The sequence below is a fragment of the Phyllobates terribilis genome, unplaced genomic scaffold, assembly GCF_046119375.1.
Source record: "Phyllobates terribilis strain yellow unplaced genomic scaffold, ASM4611937v1 Scaffold_11__3_contigs__length_659146591, whole genome shotgun sequence".
In the NCBI taxonomy this organism is placed as follows: Eukaryota; Metazoa; Chordata; class Amphibia; order Anura; family Dendrobatidae; genus Phyllobates; species Phyllobates terribilis.
In genome coordinates, this window is record NW_027362771.1 from 614,745,710 (window position 1) to 614,766,923 (window position 21,214).

Here is a 21,214-nt window from a genome sequence, read left to right on the forward strand (position 1 = left end):
TGGAAGAGGTGTCGTTCCTAATTCTACTATTTGTACTGTACTGAAATTGATGCCACTTTGCTGGTGTCTGCAACTCATTTTTGGAAATGTGGAGAATCCTGATTGGGTCTCCATCTACTGGGTTGGCTGTAGTGGAAGAGATTCTGACCTCCATTATATTACTTCTACTCTGGTGAAATTGATGCCTGTTTGGTGGTGTTAGGCCGTAATTTAGGAAAATGTGAACACTGCTGATTGGGTCTCCATCTGCTGGGTTGCCTGTAGTGGAAGAGGTGTCGGTTTCCACTATACTACTTTTACTCTAGTGAAATTGATGCCACTTTGCTGGTGTCTGCTATTAATTTTTGGAAATGTGGGGAATCCTGATTGGGTCTCCATCTGCTGGGTTGGGTTTAGTGGGAGAGTTGTCGATCAATATTATAATAGTTATACTCTATTGAAATTAATTCTTTGGCGCAGATATTGTTCTCACAGGGGTACACATGATGAAATAGAAATTGGTTTTCTTTCTATCGTGGTATATAAAACAGGCTATATTTCATCTTTTAATTCTTTGGTGCAGATATTGTTTTCCACACAGGGATACACAGACATGATAAACTCAAAGTTGGTATATAAAGCAGACTACATCTCAGCTTAAAATTCTTTGGGGCAAATACTGTTTAGACAAGGTTGGGTCCGAGCAGCTTCCTGACCCTCGACTGTACTGTGCTGTCAGGGCAAGAAGAAGAGAAGGGTGACTCTCAGGACGAGGAATGGGATAACACATTGGATGATGATGAGGTTGTGCATCCCACTTGGTGTGAACCCAAAGGCACACAGCTGAGTAGCTCATCTGAGGAGGTGGAGGAGGAGGAAGACGAGAAGGTTATGTTGCATCCTACGGCACAGACATGGAGTGATGCAACCGCGAGGAGCACTGCATCCTTAGCCACAACCGTGGCAGTGACCAGCACCAGTCACAGGTCTGCTGCTCACAGGGGCAGCAAGGGTTGCCTAGCCTGGGCCTTTTGTGATACCGCAAGGGATGAGCCAACTCAAGTTATCTGCTAACTTTGCAAGAAAAAGCTCAGTACAGGGAAAAAGTGCAATAATTTGACTACTACATGCAGGAACCTTCACATGCGCAATCAACATGTGTTACTCTGGCAATCTCAATGCGATAAAATGCGGACCTAAACAACCATCAGCCGCCCCATCAACCGCATCTGCTGCTTCTTCCTCCTCCTCTGTTACCGTGTCAAGTATTGTCATGCAGATCTCTGACCACAGAACCTCCAGTTCTTTACCCACTCCAGTCAGGCTGAGTGAGAGTCCGTCAGCTGTAACGGAAGCAGACATCCCTGCTGGTTTTTACCGATCTCAGAGAACGAGCACACCACAACTTTATCAATCCATTGTAACTTCTCCATCTGCACCTCACTCACGGTCCAGCAGTTTGTCCGATTCACCGTACTTTGCCCTCTCTCAACACAGCAGCCAGCCCTTGGTCCTGTAGTTGTGGTCACGTAAAAGATTGTTTCCCCTACACATGACAAAGCTAAGAGGTGGAACTCCACCATATCCAATCTGTTGGCCACGGAAATGAAGGTGTCAGTCCCTAATTTTTTGAAATGTGAACACTCCTGGTTGGGTTTCCATCTGCTGGGTTGGCTGTAGTGGAAGAGTTGTCGGTCCCCATTATACTAGTTCTACTCTACAGAAATTAATTCTTTGGTGCATATGTCACAGGGGTACACATTATATAATCGAAATTGGTTTTCTTACTACCATGGAATATAAAGCAGGCTATATTTCATCTTTTAATTATTTGGTGCTGATATTGTTCTCCATACAGGGGTACACATTAGTGATGAGAGAGCACTAAATGTGCTCAACTTAGTGGTTCAGCGGTTTCTCAAAACCTACCCAGATCTGCCAATGTTGCTTGTGAAAGTATGCCTCGTGTGTGCCCATTTCAGAAAGTCAGCTATAGCTTCCGCCACCCTGGCAGTGCTTCAGCAGCGTTTGCAGCTTCCAGCTCACCGAATGGTGTGCAATGTGACCACACATTGGAAATCAATGATGCAGATGTTGAGAAGGATTTGTGAGCAGCAGAGGGCAGTTCTTGAGTACCAGCTACAACACGCCCATTGGAATTTAGGTCAGGCTCCACACATAAGATCTGATGAGTGGGCATGGATGTCTGACATCTGTGCTGTCTTCCAAAACTTTGAGGACTCCAAGCGGCGATGACGCCATAACTAGCATCATCATCCCGTTTTTCTGTCTCTGAATCTCTGAAATGCTCCTTGCTCACAATTAGAGAGGAGGCATTGCAGGCGGAGCAATGAACTATATGTGATGCTACACAGCCTAGCCTCATCTCATCTCAAAGCCGATTGGGTGACAATGAGGAGGAGAACATGGACAGATGTCCTCTTGGTGTGGACAGGGAAGTCTTGGCTGTCTTGGAAGTCTTGATACCCCTCTTTTAGTCTGTGGGAAAGCTGTATGAGTTTCACTTAATGATGACCTTTAGTAGCCTAAACCATGGCTTTGCTACAGCTTGAGTAAATATGGTTTCCCTCTATGCCAGTCCTTTCACCGACCTAAAGAATATGGCTGAAATGAAATATAACTCTTACCGAGAAGCAGTGTCAGACTAAAAAACATTGGGCCCACCAGAGGATTTGATTCTGAGGGCCCACCTTCCTCCCTCGCTCAAGAGCCCCATAGCAGCTGCAAGGTTTGCGCTATGAACTCTCCTGAAGGAGAAGCCAGGGCCCACCACAGGATTCTCTGGTGGGCTCGTCCAACCCTGCCGAGAAGCAGCCCTGGCTAAGTAAAGTCTGTGTGAAGGTTCTCGGAAACTGTATGGCTGCTTTTTTACTGAGGAGGAAACCAGAGAACCTGGGGGAAGACCCCACAAACATGGGGAAAACAAACAAACTACTTGCAGATGTTGTCCTTGGTGGGATTTGAACCCAGGACCCCAGCGCTGCAAGGCTTCAGTGCTAACCACTGAGCCTCCGTGCTGCTCTCTCTGTTCTCCTTCTGATATCTAACATGCTGGAGAAACTTGCACCTACTCAGTGTCTTCAGCTCTTTTGTGAGAAACTAATGTTTGGCAGCCATTCAGTCTACCAAATAAAATTCATGAGAAGGAAATTGTGGATGGCTTTGCTTCCGGTACTGGGTGCACTGCTAATACCATGGCATGCCATAATTCACTGGAAATATTCCAGGCTGGTTGGACACAAGCTCATTCTCACAGAAAAGTACCAGCAGCAAGCTAAGGAGATGGTGGCCTCTATCATCATAAAGGAGTTAGCTCATTGTCTAGGAGATCGACCACCGCTGCTGTCTACCTTTTAAACATTGTGTTGAAGCTTGCAAGGTGTCACGGGTTTACCGTGACAGAGAGGAGCCAGAAGACCGTAGCATCTGATACCTCCCACTCCTGCACTCATTAGAAGCCTTTCGCCTTCATATTAATCAGTGCAAGGGTTAATCTGCTGATTTGTGAGCTCCTGGAAACTTCCCCTCATTTAGGCTCTCAGCAGATTTGTCCCATGTATCTGTACCCCAAGACATCAGACTGTCGCCTACCGTGGAAACCTTGAAAAGGAAGCTGAAGACCCACTTCTGACAAGTGTACAATCTGTGGTAACCCTCGCTCCAGCATACCGCCGCACGACCAGCTGTACCCTGACCTACTGAATCCCTTGTGCATTGTTTGTGCGCCCTCGCGGGCAGGGTCCTCGCTCCTCTTGTACCAGTCGGTGACCCCTTTTCACATCTAAAGCACCACGGAATAAATGTCGCTGTAATAACAATAATAATTATAGTACTTGTACTCTGGGTCAATTGATGCACTTTCCTGGTGTCTGCCCCTAATTTGGTGTGTTTTGGCATCTTTTGGGCCCATTTGAAGGTGTTGTGTATGCGTTCGTTTTTTGCCGCCCCATTGAATCCAATGGTGTTTGGCTATGTTTGGTGTATCTTCGACTAATAAATTGGAGAATATTGCAAATTCGACGATCATAATCTACACCGAACATTGAAACATTCGCTCATCTCTACTCTAGACTCACGGCTACGGAGACTGGACAGTGTGGAAGACAGGGTGGTGGTGGTGGCAAACTGACTGGAAGCATTATCTGCTGTCCAACTAACAACCTTTTTACACTGCTCTGGCTTCAAGAGTGGTGTTCTGCGGCCCCCTAGTAGTAAGGTAGTTCGACATGATGTGGGTGTTTGCTGTGCTCCCTCATCTTGCCCACGGCCTCGGCTTCTGCGTGCACCATCACCATCACATCCACTTCCCCGTCCTTTGTCACGCGCCTTGCCCATTTTAAATGCAGTATAATATTTGGCCCGCTGCACAAAATGTCTGTATTATATCCCCAGTAATATGGGATCCTGTCTGATGACCATGATTTTAGGCAATGGCGTTAGAGATATGGTATTGGTCAGCGACCAAGTGTGAATAGGTTGAACAACACACAACTTTAAGACTTTAACTGGAGTGTAATATTTGGCACATTCCAAAAAATGTCACGCTTATTACCACAGTAATATCTGATCACGTCTGATGATGGACAAGTTTCTCTGCTTTCACAATACAGCAATGCGAATAAAATAAAAAAAATCTGGCTGTATTCTGCTAAGAAGCAAATGGAGCAGTAAAATGGAGTACTGTATTGATTTTTAAGCAAATAATCAGGATTAAGAGCAAAAAAAATTAGCTCTAATATGTAAGGCTATGGATATCTGTAACAGCAGCAGAAGACAGAACGTGCAATGGACCCTATTGTGCTGTATACACTCTCTACAAACCCTGCCTAACTCCTGCTATCAACAATAATATAAGCAAATGGATTAGTCCTCAGAAGGACTGTTAGTTTAGATGTATGTATATATATATATAGCTGTGGAATACCTGACTAAATCAACCACCAATTCTCTCCCTAGCTCAGCAGCACCTCTCCCTACTCTGCCCGTCTGAAGGGTAGACTGTGACGAGCATGGCGGCGCCAGGTCTGATACAGACCTGATGACGCTATGCGGCCAGCCAATCACTGTAATGCCACAACCAACATGGCTACAGCATTACAGTGAGTGGCAGGCAATCCCCGCATGTTTATTCGCCTTTAAAACAGCACCAAACATATGGGGCAGAGACCCGAGCTCCCGCCCAAGCAACCCGGAAGTACTCGCTGAGCGCTGAGCATCTTGATCAGTGAGATGCTCGGGCGAGTACCGAGCAGTTACAAACACGCTCTCTCATCAATAGCGAAACCTTATGTAATGCTGGGAATTGTCTGTTACTAACCAGAGAAACATTCATCTAAAAGAGCGAAAACACTGAAAAGGCAAAATGTGAAAACCAAAATCTGTGTCAGTCTGACCCCGACTATATCCACTTCTCAGCTGGTGACAGCCCGTCGCCTCCATCATCAGTATCTGGTGACCGCCCGTCACATCTATCATCAGTATCTGGTGACCACCCATCACCTCCATCACCAGTGACTGGTGACCGCCCATCGCCTCCATCTTCAGTATCTGGTGACCGCCCGTCTCCTCCATCATCAGTATCTGGTGACCGCCCGTCTCTTCCATCATCAGTATCTGGTGACCGCCCGTCGCCTCCATCATCAGTATCTGGTGACCGCCAGTCGCCTCCATCATCAGTATCTGGTGACCGCCCATCTCCTCCATCATCAGTATCTGGTGACCGCCCGTTGCCTCCATCATCAGTATCTGGTGACCGCCAGTCGCCTCTATCATCAGTATCTGGTGACCGCCCGTCTCCTCCATCATCAGTATCTGGTGACCGCCCGTCTCCTCCATCATCAGTATCTGGTGACCGCCCGTCTCCTCCATCATCAGTATCTGGTGACCGCCCGTCTCCTCCATCATCAGTATCTGGTGACCGCCCGTCGCCTCCATCATCAGTATCTGGTGACCGCCAGTCGCCTCTATCATCAGTATCTGGTGACCGCCCGTCTCCTCCATCATCAGTATCTGGTGACCGCCCGTCTCCTCCATCATCAGGTGGTGAGTTCCCCTTCAATGGACGTCTTCAAAGAGAGGCTGGACAGACATCTGTCTGAGATGATCTAGTGAATCCTGCTTTGAGCAGGGGGTTGGACCAGATGACCCAGGAGGTCCCCTCCAACTCTACCATTCTATGATTCTATGATTCTATGATCAGTATCTGGTGACCGCCCGTCTCCTCCATCATCAGTATCTGGTGACCGCCCGTCGCCTCCATCACCAGATACTGATGGGATGTAATTTCTCTTTTCTTGGCTCACTTTATATTTTGGTAATCGGTTATCTCTATTATCGTCCTGTTACTGTGCAGCTTTGTTTCCTCACCGGCGACACTTCTGCACTGTCACTGTGTATAGTAGAAAGTTATAAAACTTCTCATCTTCTCATATATACGCGGGAACTTGTGAGACTCCGAACACATCTAAATAGCACAGAAAAATAAAGTACAACCCCAACCCCCTGCCAGTCACCAACACCAAAATATCATCCCCCATCCCAACCCCCGTACCTCTGCACCATTCTAGGGAGCACAATCCGGGTCATCTAAAAAACACAAATAGGTAATCAACGGTAAGAGCAAAACAGAAGGATATTTATCACCCTGCAGGGGGAGGAGACTCGTAGATCCTCTATCTGTATCTCCCTGCAGGGGTTGGAGACTCATAGCTCCTCCTATCTGTATCATCCTGCAGGGGAAGGAGACTCATAGCTCCTCCTATCTGTATCACCCTGCAGGGGGAGGAGACTCATAGCTCCTCCTATCTGTATCTCCCTGCAGGGGTTGGAGACTCATAGCTCCTCCTATCTGTATCATCCTGCAGGGGAAGGAGACTCATAGCTCCTCCTATCTGCATCACCCTGCAGGGGGAGGAGACTCATAGCTCCTCCTATCTGTATCACCCTGCAGAGGGAGGAGACTCATAGCTCCTCCTATCTGTATCACCCTGCAGGGGGAGGAGACTCATAGCTCCTCCTATCTGTATTACCCTGCAGGGGGAAGAGACTCATAGCTCCTCCTATCTGTATCACCCTGCAGGAGGAGGAGACTCATAGCTCCTCCTATCTGTATCACTGTAGCGCCGGCGTCCCTGCCCTCTGCTAGGCAGGGACGCTGTTCCCCTCACCCCTCTGCTCCGAGCCCGGCGTCCTCCTCCCGCTCTGCTGGCAGCGCGCGCTCCTTCCCGGCCACTGTGCTTTGGGCGCGCGCGCTCCCTCCCTCTTAGAGGGGCCGCGCGCGCCGTCCTAAGGAGTCCCCGGCCAATGGCCGGAGGACTTCACCATATATAAGGCACCTCCTCCAAAATGGAGGTGCCCGAGCAATGTTGTTGCACTGTTCACTACTCTGCTTCAGCCCTCAGGTCCCGTTGCCAGTTACCTGCCAGTTACCTGCCAGTTTCCTGCCAGTTCACTGTCTGATTCCAGCCTGTTATCCGCTTACCTGCTTGCTAGCCTGAGGTCCGACGGTCTGCCTACCAACACCTGTCAGTCTGTCTATGGACCAGCTTGCCCGCTCACCTGGGAGCGTCCTCCTGCTACCTGCTTGCTAGCCTACCTGGAGGCTCTGCCGTCACGTGCTGTGACCATCTGCCAGTCCAGTGACTCTTACCCGCTCACCTGGGAGCGCTCATCTGCTACCTGCCTGTTTACCAATCTGGAGGCTCCGCCGTCACATGCTGTGACCATCTGCTTATCCAGAGACTCTCGCCTGCTCACCTGGGAGCGCTCATCTGTTACCTGCCTGTTAGCCTACCTGGAGGCTCTGCCGTCACGTGCTGTGACCACCTGCCAGTCCAGAGACTCTCGCCTGCTCACCAGGGAGCACTCATCTGCCATCTGCCTGCTAGCCTACCTGGAGGCTCAGCCGTCACAGGTCGTACCTGCCCGTTTACCCAGAGACTGTCCCGGTCACTTGCTGTGACCTCCTGCCCGTTTACCCAGAGACTGTCCCGGTCACTTGCTGTGACCTCCTGCCCGTTTACCCAGAGACTGTCCCGGTCACCTGCTGTGACTATCTGCCTGCCTGCCCCGGTCGCCACCCGCTTCCGTACAAGGACCGCCCCCTTGTATAAGTTGCTCAGAGGTTCCGCCTCCCAGACCCGTTACAGTTTGCTCGGGCCATGGAACCCGGTGGCACCCAAGCTCCCTCGCTCTCGGACCTATGTCATGAACTGTCCCGTCAGAGGTCCCAACAGGAGTCCATCCTGGGTCACCTGCGGAATGTCAATTCTCGCCTGGACACTCTGACTGCTCCACCAGCAACCACCGCCAGTGTCATGACTCGCAACCCGGCAGCCCCGCTGTCCACCAATACCGTGGTATCCTACTCCGGACCCCGGCTTTCTGCACCTCCTCGCTTCGGAGGCGACTCCGCTCAGGCTCAGGGCTTCATAAACCAGTGTACCCTGCACTTTGAACTCCTGTCCCACCAGTTTAACTCCGACCGGGCCAAAGTAGCCTTCATCATGGGGAGGCTCTGGCCTGGCTAAATCCTCTATGGGAGAGAGGAGACCCCCTGGTGTCCGACTTGCCTGCCTTTCTCACGGCTTTCCGGAAAGTCTTCGACGAACCCGGACGGAAGACCTCATCTGCATCGTCTCTGCTACGTCTCCGTCAGGGAAGTCTCACCGTGGGCCAATATGCCATACAGTTCCGTACCCTTGCCTCGGAGCTGGCCTGGGATAACGACGCTCTGGTATCTGTCTTCTGGGAGGGTCTGTCCGGCCGTATTAAAGATGAACTTGCCGGTCGAGACATTCCTACCACTCTCGATGACTTAATAACTCTTGCCACCCGGATTGACCTAAGGTTCCAGGAGCGTGCCAAAGAGGTCACCCGTGAGAGGAGGTTTCCACGTCTAGCTCCTACCTTTCAGAAACCCGTCACTCCCTCCGTTTCTCCACAGGTACACTCTCCTGAGCCTATGCAGGTCGACCAGACCAAGATGGTCAAAACCCGTCAGGACTTACGCCGTGCCGAGGGGAGCTGCTTCTACTGTGGCAGTAAGGAGCACCGGATCCGTACCTGCCCAGAGAGGTCGGGAAATGCCTGTGTCTAGGTTCGCTCAGAGAGGTCGACCTAGACAAGAATAAATCCTCTCCATCTCTGCTGCTGTCAGTCTCAATTATCTGCGGGGAGAATCGTTATTTCGAACTAGCCCAACTTGACTCTGGAGCAGCCGGGAATCTTATTTCACAGTCCCTGGTAGAAAAATACCGCATTCCCACCAAACCTCTGGATGTACCCTTATCTGTCGCTGCTGTGGATGGGGGCCTCTTACCACGTCCCATCCAACTCATCACCGAATCCATAACTCTGCAGGTGGGAATGCTGCATTCTGAGAGCATCTCTTTTCATGTTCTGCCTGGACTCTCTCACGCCCTCTTACTAGGTCTACCTTGGCTCCAGAAACATGCACCCGTGCTTGACTGGCAGACCGGAGAGGTCCTTCGCTGGGGACAGGACTGCCATAAGACTTGTTTGGTTCCTGTTCATCCCGTCCGTCCTTCTCCTACCCCAACTAATCTACCTGGACTTCCGATTCCTTATTGGTCATTTGCTGATGTCTTTAATAAAAAGGAGGCAGAGACATTACCCCCTCATAGACCATACGACTGTCCTATCGACCTGTTACCCGGTACTACGCCTCCCCGTGGGCGTATTTATCCATTGTCCGCTGCTGAGACCCGGTCGATGTCCGAATATATTGAGGAGAATCTGGCCAGGGGATTCATCCGGAAATCTACCTCCCCGGCGGGAGCAGGCTTCTTTTTCGTCAAAAAGAAGGACGGCTCTCTCCGTCCCTGTATAGACTATAGAGGCCTTAACCAGATCACGGTGAAGAATAAGTACCCCCTTCCGCTCATTCCGGAGTTATTTGATCGTCTGAGGGGGGCTAGAATCTTCACCAAACTGGACCTCCGTGGGGCGTACAACCTGGTCCGTATCCGTCAGGGGGATGAATGGAAGATGGCATTCAACACCCGGGACGGCCACTATGAATATCTGGTAATGTCCTTTGGTCTCTGTAACGCTCCTGCCGACTTTCAAGAGTTGGTCAATGACATCTTCCGGGACCTTCTCTACTCCTGCGTAGTGGTGTACCTGGACGACATCTTGGTCTTCTCTCCGGATCTCCAGACTCACCGGAGGGACGTTCGTCAGGTCCTGCTCAGGCTCAGGCAGAATCACCTCTTCGCTAAATATGAGAAGTGCCTCTTTGAGCAGACCTCGCTTCCGTTTTTGGGCTACATTATTTCTCAGACCGGCCTACGAATGGATCCAGAGAAACTGTCTGCCATCGAGAAATGGCCTCGACCGGAGGGGTTGAAGGCCATTCAGCGGTTCCTGGGCTTCGCCAACTACTACCGCCTCTTCATACCGCACTTCTCTTCCCGGACTGCCCCAATTTCCGCGCTCACCCGTAAGGGTACTAATCCCAAAGAGTGGTCGCCCGAAGCAGAGGAGGCCTTTCTTTCCTTAAAACAGGCCTTCTCTTCCGCCCCGGTGCTGCATCACCCGGACGGCAACAAGCAGTTCTTCTTGGAAGTTGACGCCTCCTCCTCTGGAGCCGGAGCGGTACTTACTCAAAAATCATCTTCCGGGAGGATGGTAACTTGCGGCTTCTTCTCTAAACTCTTCTCCTCCTCTGAGCGCAATTATTCCATAGGAGACCGAGAGTTATTGGCCATCAAGCTGGCATTGGAGGAGTGGCGTTACCTGCTCGAGGGGGCTCTTCACCCGGTAATAATTTACACTGACCACAAAAACTTGGCTTACCTCCAGCATGCCCAGAGACTTAACCCGCGCCAAGCCCGGTGGTCCTTGTTTTTTGCTCGCTTTGATTTTGTTCTACATTTTCGCCCGGCTGACAAAAACATCAAGGCGGACGCCTTGTCCCGATCCTTTCTGGTGTCTGATCTCGAGGAAGAACCTAAACATATCATCGATCCCGCCAGAGTAATGCAGGTGGCTCCCGTGAGTCTAAATCGTCTCCCTCCCGGAAAGACGTTCGTATCGGTACCTGATCGGGAGAAGATCCTTCACTGGGGTCATTCGTCTAAACTAGCTGGCCACGCCGGTCAGAAAAAGACCCTCCAGCTTATTACCCGGCACTACTGGTGGCCTACCCTGCACAAGGACGTGATAGACTTTGTTTCTGCCTGTGTGTCCTGCGCCCGCAACAAAGTTCCGAGACACCTGCCAGCCGGTCGCCTTCTTCCGCTTCCTGTACCTGCTGCCCCCTGGCAGCATATAGCTATGGACTTCATAACTGACCTCCCCGTCTCTGCTGGTTGTACAGTCATTTGGGTGGTCGCTGACCGCTTTTCCAAGATGGCTCACTTTATTCCTCTGCCAGGCCTCCCGTCTGCACCCGAACTGGCTAAAGACTTTATCCGCCACATCTTCCGTCTTCATGGCCTGCCCCTCCACATCGTTTCGGATCGTGGGGTACAGTTCACCTCACGTTTCTGGAGAGCCACTTGTAAATTGCTAGACGTCACCCTGGACTTCTCCTCCGCTTATGACGCGCCCCCTGGGCCATGTTTGTGTAGCGTTGCGCAAGCGGGGAATACCCGGATCCGGATCCGATAGGGGTAGTAGTCCTCGTGGCGGTGACCCGGTCCGTGCCCAGGGTGTCAAACTAAGTGGCGTTATTGTTATGATGGTATTAGTGTCCGACTACGCCACCCGTTGAATGCGGCTATGAAGCCGCCGCTGCAGTGCAGTCCGCTGAGGCCGGTGGTACGGATGTGCAGCGTGGATGGTATAACCCCCAATGGGAGGGGTATGGCCTCAGGGCAGCTATGTTAGAGATGATAATGGGAGTGATGGTGCGGGTGTCCCAGTACCGATGGTGCAGGTGCGACGACGGAACACGGAGGCTTGAGGTGCAGTTTCAAAAGCTTTACTCACAGTTCTTTATCAGGTCCCTTGTGCACAGTAGGACCACCCGAGCCGTGCTGCGTCCACCAGGTCAGGGACTCGGCCAACTCCCAGGCAGTTCCAGAGCGTGGTCCTGAGCTCCCCTCTTTTCCTTCCTACTGGCCGTCCCCACCAGAGACCCACCTTTGTCCGGCTTCCTCGGGCCTTATGGGGGCAAAACCTCTCTCCGGTTTCCCTGACCCTATGTGGTGTGCCTTCCTGGTGGATGTGGCGAGGGGTCGTGCCAAAGCTTGACCACGACCTCCGGTTCCTGGCTAAGGATGATTAACCTCCACCAGTTTGGGATCCGGTACCCTTCTCTGCCAACCCTTCACCCGTTTTAGTTCTCTCGTAGGATCTCAGGGTTCCCTCTATGCTTGCGTCTCTGGGCCTTTCTCCGTGTTCCTCTTCTTCCTTCTCTCTCTCTCTCTCTCTGCCTCAGGCCTGGCTCTGGAGCTGGGCCCAGACGGAGCCGCAGCTCCCTGTCAGCCCTCTCTGGCTGAGCTCCTCTCTGCACAGACTCTCCTCTGAACAGGACCCTGTCCTAAGATGGTGCCCACCTTATATACTCCCTCTGACACCCGAGCCCAGGTGACTAGCACCCAATGGGCTCCTACCTATGCCCAGAGTCCCTCCCCTATCTGCTCCTACACTACTGGGATGTTCCTCCCCCCCCCCACTCCAGCCAGGGACAGACGCTGTCGTACCTGCACATCTATCTGGTGGGAGTACCGTTGTTCTGTCCCCCGGAAATGGGGTGAGTGTAGTGCATGCAGCTATCTGAGCTCAGTTCCACACTCCATCCTTACCCGGGAGTGGAATACCACACCTCTGGATCGAGGTGCAATACCCCTGTAGCAGCCGAGTCCTCGGGGTGCTACATTCCCCCCTGGTAAATCACAGCACGTCCTCGGGCTGGAAAAGAGCAAAACATAATAAACATACAAAATTTTAAAGTATACGCTAACATATAAAACATTAACTACAAATTCATCCCTTTATGGGAGGTACTTTTCTCTTTTGACTTTACGGGTATAAAACATTACGAAAACATTATCAGAAAATATAACTTTACAGGTAACTTTTTATATTATAATCTTAGCAGCATAAACTTTCAATATAAAACTCTTTCATATAGAACGTTCTTGTTCTTCTGGCCACGGTGCAACTTGTGACCAGGTAAAGTGCAACAGTCACTAGTAGAAAAACAGTTCCTTATAAAACCAGTAGGGGGCGCCTGAAGAAGCGCAACTATTTACAGGGTATGGCCGCTCTCAGTCCTTGGCCAGTGGGAATAGGGAAATGGCTGCTCACAGTCCTCAGCCTGGTAAGGGATTAGGGGCACACAGGCCTGGTAAGGGATTAGGGGCACACAGGAAACAGTCCCTTTAAACAATTCCACACTAGTCCCAACGGGGACCACACTTCAATTAGCAACAGTTTCAGCAACAGTTCTCATACCCTGATGGGTAACTATATACAGTACTTTGTTTATGCTACTTCCTTCAGTAGCGGTATCCTCTCCTTGTTTCCTCCCGAGGGTAGTCTTCAGACCCGTCCGGGTCCTCTTGGCTTTCCTCATATTGTATCTCCTCCTCAGTCAACCGGTGCACGTGAAGGGCGTATGGTCCTTTGGCACACTGATGCCGGGTGAAGGTGACCTCATCACCTGAGTAAAGGTCACGTCCTCGGTGTCCCTCCGGCAGGTGAGACTCGACATCCCTGCGGGTGACAAAGACGTCGCCGGGGGTTCGGTGATCCCGGATAAAGCCCCAGCCATGCTCCAACTGGAACTTTATTATGGTCCCGGTGGCGCGGGGACCGTGGGCCGCATGGGGGTTTCGTCGGGCTCGGCGTTTCTGCTCCGCGCTTTGGACCTGCAGCCGTTCCTCGCGGATCCGCCTCTCTCGCCGTTCTCTCCCGAAGACCTCTAGTTGCTGACGGCAGCACTCCTCCCGCTGGGCTGCGGCCGCCCGGGTCTCTTGGGTGAACCCCATGAGGTTTTCACCGGTGGGGTCCCATGCAAATTGGGCCTCCTCCAACGGGAGCGGGACAATTTTGGCGGGCGCCGGGGCCGGGATTAGAGGCTCACACAGGGGCCGTTCCTTCCGAAGTCGGGGGTTGATGTACTCCGGTGGCCACACGAAGGGCAGCCCGTCCGGGCTAGTATGCTGTGCAAACAGATCTTCACCCAGGGGTGGCACGGTGGAGGTAGAGGGCGCTTTAGGGGCAGCGGCGCCCGGGGGCGCTCGGCCTTGCGTCCAGGCCGTAGGCATCCTGTCTGGATTCAGGTATGGCGCCTTCCAGGAGGAGGGCGCTGTGGGGACCGCGGCGCCCGGAGGTACTCGGCCCTGCGACCAGGCCGGGGGCACTTCCTCTTTTGCCGCGCTCAGGGTCCAGGGGCGTGGCGTAACAGAGGGCGCGACCGCGGCTCCTGCCGCTTGAGGCCTAGTTGGAAGCAGCGGCGGTGCGGCAACGGGCGCGGTGAGTGGAACTTCGGGCTCTGCGACGGGGAGCTGGGGCAGGCTTACGGCTACTGGGCTCGGGGTGATGACGTCCCCATTACCTGCTTCCATCCCTGCGGCTCCCTCCGCGGCGTCGTCTCCGGCCTTCGTCCCTCCTGCACCATCCTCAGGGGCAGATGACGCGCCCCCTGGGCCATATTCTTTAGGGGGAATATCCGGAGCCGGATCAGATGGGAGTTGTAGTCTTCCGAGTGGCTGTGACCCGGTCCGTGCCCAGGGTGTCAAACTCAGTTGTATGTGGCAGTCCTACAGATGTTACTAAGTTCTTAATGTCGACTACGCCACCCGTTGTATTGCGGTCACTGTGGCCGCCGCTGCAGCAGGGTCCGCTGAGGCTGGTGGTGTAGGTGCAGCTTTGGTGATATAACCCCCAACGGGTGGGGTATAGCCTCAGGGGGATCAGGTGCAGAGGATGGGAGTTGTGGTGATGCAGTGTAGACGGCAATCAGAGACAGAGTCGGGTTATGCAGTTTAGGATGTTTACTCACTGCTGATGTTCTGGTCACTCCAGCTTCGAGTGACCTCCCGAGCCGTGCTGCGTCCACCAGGTTCTGGATCCAGCCAACCCCCAAATAAGTCCGGAGCGTGACCCTGAGCTCTCCTTCTGTCCGTTCTCTGGCCGTCCCCACTATTGATCCACCCAGGTCCAGCTCCCTCGGGCCTTCTGTTGGGAGACCCTTGGCCTTGGGCTCCCTGACCCTCCTCGTGGTATGCCTTCGTGGTGGATGTGGTGGGTGACCATGACAAACGCTGCCCACGGTCTCCGGTCTCTGGCTGGGGAGTGTTTTTGCCCCCCACCAGCTTGGGTTCCGGTACCCTGTGCCGACTCTTCACCCGGGGATTTAAGTTGGGTTCTTGGAGTCCTTTTCTTCTGTTTCCCCCTCTGGGTCTCTCTTTCTCCTCTCTCACTCTGGGTCTCTCTTCTCCTCTGCTCGCTGACTTTCTCTCTGCAACTGACCCTGTTCTTAGTTGGTGCCCACCTTATATACACCCTCTATGTGTGAGCTCAGGTGACCAGCACCCAATGAGCTCCTATCTTTACCCAGGCTGCTCCCCCTATCTGCCCCTACACTACTTGGGATGTACCACCCCCCTCCCACTCCAGCCAGGAACAGACTCGGTCGTACCTGCACATTTCTAAGTGGGAGTACCGTCGGTCTGCTCCTCGGAAATGGGATGTGTGTAGTGCATGCAGCCTACCGAGCTCAGTTCCACACTCCTTCCTTACCCGGGAGTGGAATATCACACCTCTGGGTTGAGGTGCAATACCCCTGTAGCAGCCGAATCCTCAGGGTGCTACATTCCCCCCTGGTAAATCACAGCACGTCCTCGGGCTGTAAGACAAAAACATCACATCACATACAAAATTTTTCATAAACATATAAAACATATAAAACATTATATAAATATAAAACATTCTCGTCGTCTTTTGTTTCTCCTCCGGTCACTGTGCAACTGTTGACCGGGCAAAGTGCGACAGTCTTTCTAGAAAAATGGTTTTCCTATAAAACCGGTAGGGGGCGCTTTAGGACGCGCAACTATATACAGGGATATGGCCGCTCTCAGTCCTCGGCCAGTTAAGGAGGGAAAGGGAATGGCTGCTCACAGTCCTCAGCCTGTGGGATTAAGGGTAAACGGGTGAACAGTTCACTCAGCTGGTCCCAACGGGGACTATATTAGCAATAACAGTTTCTTTATACCCCGATCGGGTAACTATTTACAGCACCTACTCCGCTGTACTCAACAACGTCTTCCTCCTGCTCCTTCTTTGGGGTTCTCAGCTTCAGACCCGTCCGGATCCTCTTGCTCTTCCTCCTCACATCGCAGCTCCTCCTCTGTCAGGCGATGCACATGGAGGGCGTAAGGTCCTTTGGCACACTTGTGCCGGGTAAAGGTGACCTCGTCCCCGATATAAAGGTCACGACCTCTGTGCCCCTCCGGCAGATGGGACTCCACATCTCTGCGCGTGACAAAGACGTCGCCGGGGGTGTTGTGGTCTCTGATGAAGCCCCACCCATGCTGCATATTGAACTTAATTACAGTCCCGGTGGTGCGGGGACTGTGCGCTGCACGGGGGTCCCTCCTGGTTCGGCTCTTCTGCTCGGCGCTCCTTATTTGGGCCTGTTGTTCCCGGACCCGCCTCTCTCTCCGCTCCCTCGCAAACTCCTCGAGCTGCTGTCGGCAGCACTCAGCACGCTCCGCTGCAGCTGCCCTGGTTTCCTGAGTGAACCCCATTAGGTCTTTTCCGGTGGGGTCCCACTCAAATTGGGTCTCTTCAAGCGGGGGCGAGATCCTTATCACGGGCTTCGGAGCCGGAATCAGGGGTGCACACATGGCCCCAACTCTCCTCTGGTGCTCCAGTTCATAATATTTCTGGGGCCAGATGAAAGGCTGCCCGTCCGGCCACGTGTGCTGGGCAAACAAGTCCTCTCCCAGACGCGGCACCCTTGGTTTTACGGGTGCGGGCGCGGTGGTGGTGGCGCCCGGGTTGCCCAGGCCTTGCGGCCAGGCCTGGGGCACCTGGAAGGTGAAGGGCACCGTTAGGACGGCGGCGCCCTGGGCTACCTGGCCTTGCGGCCAGGCCGGAGGCTCCGCGGAGGTAGGGGGCGCTGTTGGTGATGCGACGCCCGGTAATTCTAGGCCCTGCGACCAGGCTGGTGTTACTTCCTGTTTTGCCACGCTCGGGGTCGGTGCGCATGGCGTCACAGGGGTCGCGGCGGCGGCTTCCGGTTGGGGCCTAGTCTGCGTCGGTGACACGGCGTTTTTGGGCACAGCAGGGGGACTTTCGGGCTCTGCGACGGGGAGCTGGGGCAGGTAAGCGGTGTCCCGGTTTGGGGTATAGACGTCCCCTTTACCTGCCTCCATGCGTTCGGCTCCCTTCTCGGCGCCGTCTCCGGCCTTGGGTCCTCCCGCGCCATCCTCAGAGGCGGTCTGTCTCCTCATCTTGGCTGGCGTGCTCCGGGTCTTGGTTTTCTGGGCCATCTCTTGGCTCCACTCCGCCAATGTCTCTCGCTGTACCCGGGCCATCCTCCGTGCGAGGCCCTCCAGGGCAGTCTGTGCACACTCCCGGTCTCGGGGGAGCTGTGCAAGGACCTCCACTAGGCCTAGTGGGGTCGTGGTTTCCAGCAGGCTCCTGACCAACGGGTCGGTGCTGCTCTGCTCTTCTTCCAGCAGGCTCCTGGCCAGCGGGCCGGTGCTGCTCTGCTCTCTCGCCATCTCCGGGTGAGCTTCTCTGCTACTCTTCTCCAGGCTTCCTGCCTCCGGGTGCGCTCGCTCCAGACTGCTCCAGGCGGCACCCATCTTCGTTCTTTTCTTTCGTCTCCTCCCACTTCGAGGGCGGTCCCGGGGCCACTGGGTGACTGTCAGCTCCAGGGGCGGTTCTTTCACGCTGACAGACACCTCTAGCATCACAGTCTCTGTTGGTGGGGGCGGTTTCCACTTTTGGCGCCATTTTCGGTCCTGGCCCACGATGGGAGGTGGCCTCTCACCACCCTCTGGCACGCCCATAATGGCGTCCGCTCTTCCAAGGCGGGAAACCTTTGGAAATGGCGGGAATCGCTTCCCAGTGGCGGGAAACTCTGCAGATGGCGGGAAAAAGTTGTTAATGGCGGACACCCGGCGGGAATCGACTGGTGATGGGGTCCGATGGCGGGGACCCTCCGGAACCGGCAGGAGACTTCTTTTTGAGGTAAACTTGTTCTTTTCTTCAGGCACGCAGTACCCGGGTGTTGCGGGCACGTAATCCTGCCGACTACGCCAAAGTTGACGCGCCCCCTGGGCCATATTCTTTAGGGGGAATATCCGGAGCCGGATCAGATGGGAGTTGTAGTCTTCCGAGTGGCTGTGACCCGGTCCGTGCCCAGGGTGTCAAACTCAGTTGTATGTGGCAGTCCTACAGATGTTACTAAGTTCTTAATGTCGACTACGCCACCCGTTGTATTGCGGTCACTGTGGCCGCCGCTGCAGCAGGGTCCGCTGAGGCTGGTGGTGTAGGTGCAGCTTTGGTGATATAACCCCCAACGGGTGGGGTATAGCCTCAGGGGGATCAGGTGCAGAGGATGGGAGTTGTGGTGATGCAGTGTAGACGGCAATCAGAGACAGAGTCGGGTTATGCAGTTTAGGATGTTTACTCACTGCTGATGTTCTGGTCACTCCAGCTTCGAGTGACCTCCCGAGCCGTGCTGCGTCCACCAGGTTCTGGATCCAGCCAACCCCCAAATAAGTCCGGAGCGTGACCCTGAGCTCTCCTTCTGTCCGTTCTCTGGCCGTCCCCACTATTGATCCACCCAGGTCCAGCTCCCTCGGGCCTTCTGTTGGGAGACCCTTGGCCTTGGGCTCCCTGACCCTCCTCGTGGTATGCCTTCGTGGTGGATGTGGTGGGTGACCGTGACAAACGCTGCCCACGGTCTCCGGTCTCTGGCTGGGGAGTGTTTTTGCCCCCCACCAGCTTGGGTTCCGGTACCCTGTGCCGACTCTTCACCCGGGGATTTAAGTTGGGTTCTTGGAGTCCTTTTCTTCTGTTTCCCCCTCTGGGTCTCTCTTTCTCCTCTCTCACTCTGGGTCTCTCTTCTCCTCTGCTCGCTGACTTTCTCTCTGCAACTGACCCTGTTCTTAGTTGGTGCCCACCTTATATACACCCTCTATGTGTGAGCTCAGGTGACCAGCACCCAATGAGCTCCTATCTTTACCCAGGCTGCTCCCCCTATCTGCCCCTACACTACTTGGGATGTACCACCCCCCTCCCACTCCAGCCAGGAACAGACTCGGTCGTACCTGCACATTTCTAAGTGGGAGTACCGTCGGTCTGCTCCTCGGAAATGGGATGTGTGTAGTGCATGCAGCCTACCGAGCTCAGTTCCACACTCCTTCCTTACCCGGGAGTGGAATATCACACCTCTGGGTTGAGGTGCAATACCCCTGTAGCAGCCGAATCCTCAGGGTGCTACACAGACATGCTCCACGATGCGGGTGGCGTCCTCTGCTGGTGGGTTCCAGCCTGCTGGACCATCTCCCTTCTCCACTCGGCCAGTGCTTCCTGCTGTACCTGGGCCATCTTCCGGGCCAGGGCTTCCAGCGCGGTCTGTGCACGCTCCCGATCTCTGGGGAGCTGTGCCAGGATCTCCACCAGGCCTTCTGGGGTGGCAGCCTGCAACAGGTTCCGGACCACAGGGTCAGTGCTGCTCGACTCTTCCTCCATCTCCGGGTGCGATCTGTCCAGACTCCTCCAGGCCGCACCCATCTTCTCTGTTTTGTTCTCTATCCGCCCCCCTTGAGGGTGGTCCCGGGGCAACTTGGTGACAGTCAGTTCCAGGGGCAGCCCCCTCACGCTGATGGACATCTCTATCATTGCAGTCTCTGCTGGTGGGGGCGGTTTCCGCTTTTGGCGCCATTCTTGGACCTGGCCCACGATGGGAGGTGGCCTCTTGCCACCCTCTGGCACGCCCATAATGGAGTCCGCTCTGCCAGGGCGGGAAATCGTCTCAGATGGCGGGAATCGTCTCCTTATGGCGGGAAACTCTGTGGATGGCGGGAAAAGGCTGCAGATGGCGGGCAAACGGCGGGAAACGACCCGAGATGGCGTCCGATGGCGGGAACCCTCTGGAATTGGCGGGAGACTTCTTTTTAAGGTACCTGTGAACTTTCCTTCAGGCACGCAGTACCCGGTGGTTGCAGGCACGAAATCCTGCCGACTACGCCAAAGTTGACGCGCCCCCTGGGCCATGTTTGTGTAGCGTTGCGCACGCGGGGAATACCCGGAGCCGGATCCGATAGGGGTAGTAGTCCTCGTGGCGGTGACCCGGTCCGTGCCCAGGGTGTCAAACTAAGTGGCGTTATTGTTATGATGGTATTAGTGTCCGACTACGCCACCCGTTGAATGCGGCTATGAAGCCGCCGCTGCAGTGCAGTCCGCTGAGGCCGGTGGTACGGATGTGCAGCGTGGATGGTATAACCCCCAACGGGAGGGGTATGGCCTCAGGGCAGCTATGTTAGAGATGATAATGGGAGTGATGGTGCGGGTGTCCCAGTACCGATGGTGCAGGTGCGACGACGGAACACGGAGGCTTGAGGTGCAGTTTCAAAAGCTTTACTCACAGTTCTTTATCAGGTCCCTTGTGCACAGTAGGACCACCCGAGCCGTGCTGCGTCCACCAGGTCAGGGACTCGGCCAACTCCCAGGCAGTTCCAGAGCGTGGTCCTGAGCTCCCCTCTTTTCCTTCCTACTGGCTGTCCCCACCAGGGACCCACCTTTGTCCGGCTTCCTCGGGCCTTATGGGGGCAAAACCTCTCTCCGGTTTCCCTGACCCTATGTGGTGTGCCTTCCTGGTGGATGTGGCGAGGGGTCGTGCCAAAGCTTGACCACGACCTCCGGTTCCTGGCTAAGGATGATTAACCTCCACCAGTTTGGGATCCGGTACCCTTCTCTGCCAACCCTTCACCCGTTTTAGTTCTCTCGTAGGATCTCAGGGTTCCCTCTATGCTTGCGTCTCTGGGCCTTTCTCCGTGTTCCTCTTCTTCCTTCTCTCTCTCTCTCTCTCTCTCTCTGCCTCAGGCCTGGCTCTGGAGCTGGGCCCAGACGGAGCCGCAGCTCACTGTCAGCCCTCTCTGGCTGAGCTCCTCTCTGCACAGACTCTCCTCTGAACAGGACCCTGTCCTAAGATGGTGCCCACCTTATATACTCCCTCTGACACCCGAGCCCAGGTGACTAGCACCCAATGGGCTCCTAC

At 54.1% G+C, this 21,214-nt stretch overlaps 1 protein-coding gene across 1 annotated transcript in view; it reads right to left on the bottom strand.

Annotated features, from left to right (window-relative positions):
* LOC141167394 (very-long-chain 3-oxoacyl-CoA reductase-like) overlaps positions 1-21,214 on the bottom strand; it is an 80,489-nt gene that overhangs the window by 50,640 nt on the left and 8,635 nt on the right. Inside the window, exon 7 of the mRNA XM_073654801.1 lies at positions 6,551-6,585. Coding sequence (XP_073510902.1) covers positions 6,551-6,585 — 35 coding nt within the window. The remainder of the gene's footprint in view (positions 1-6,550; positions 6,586-21,214) is intronic.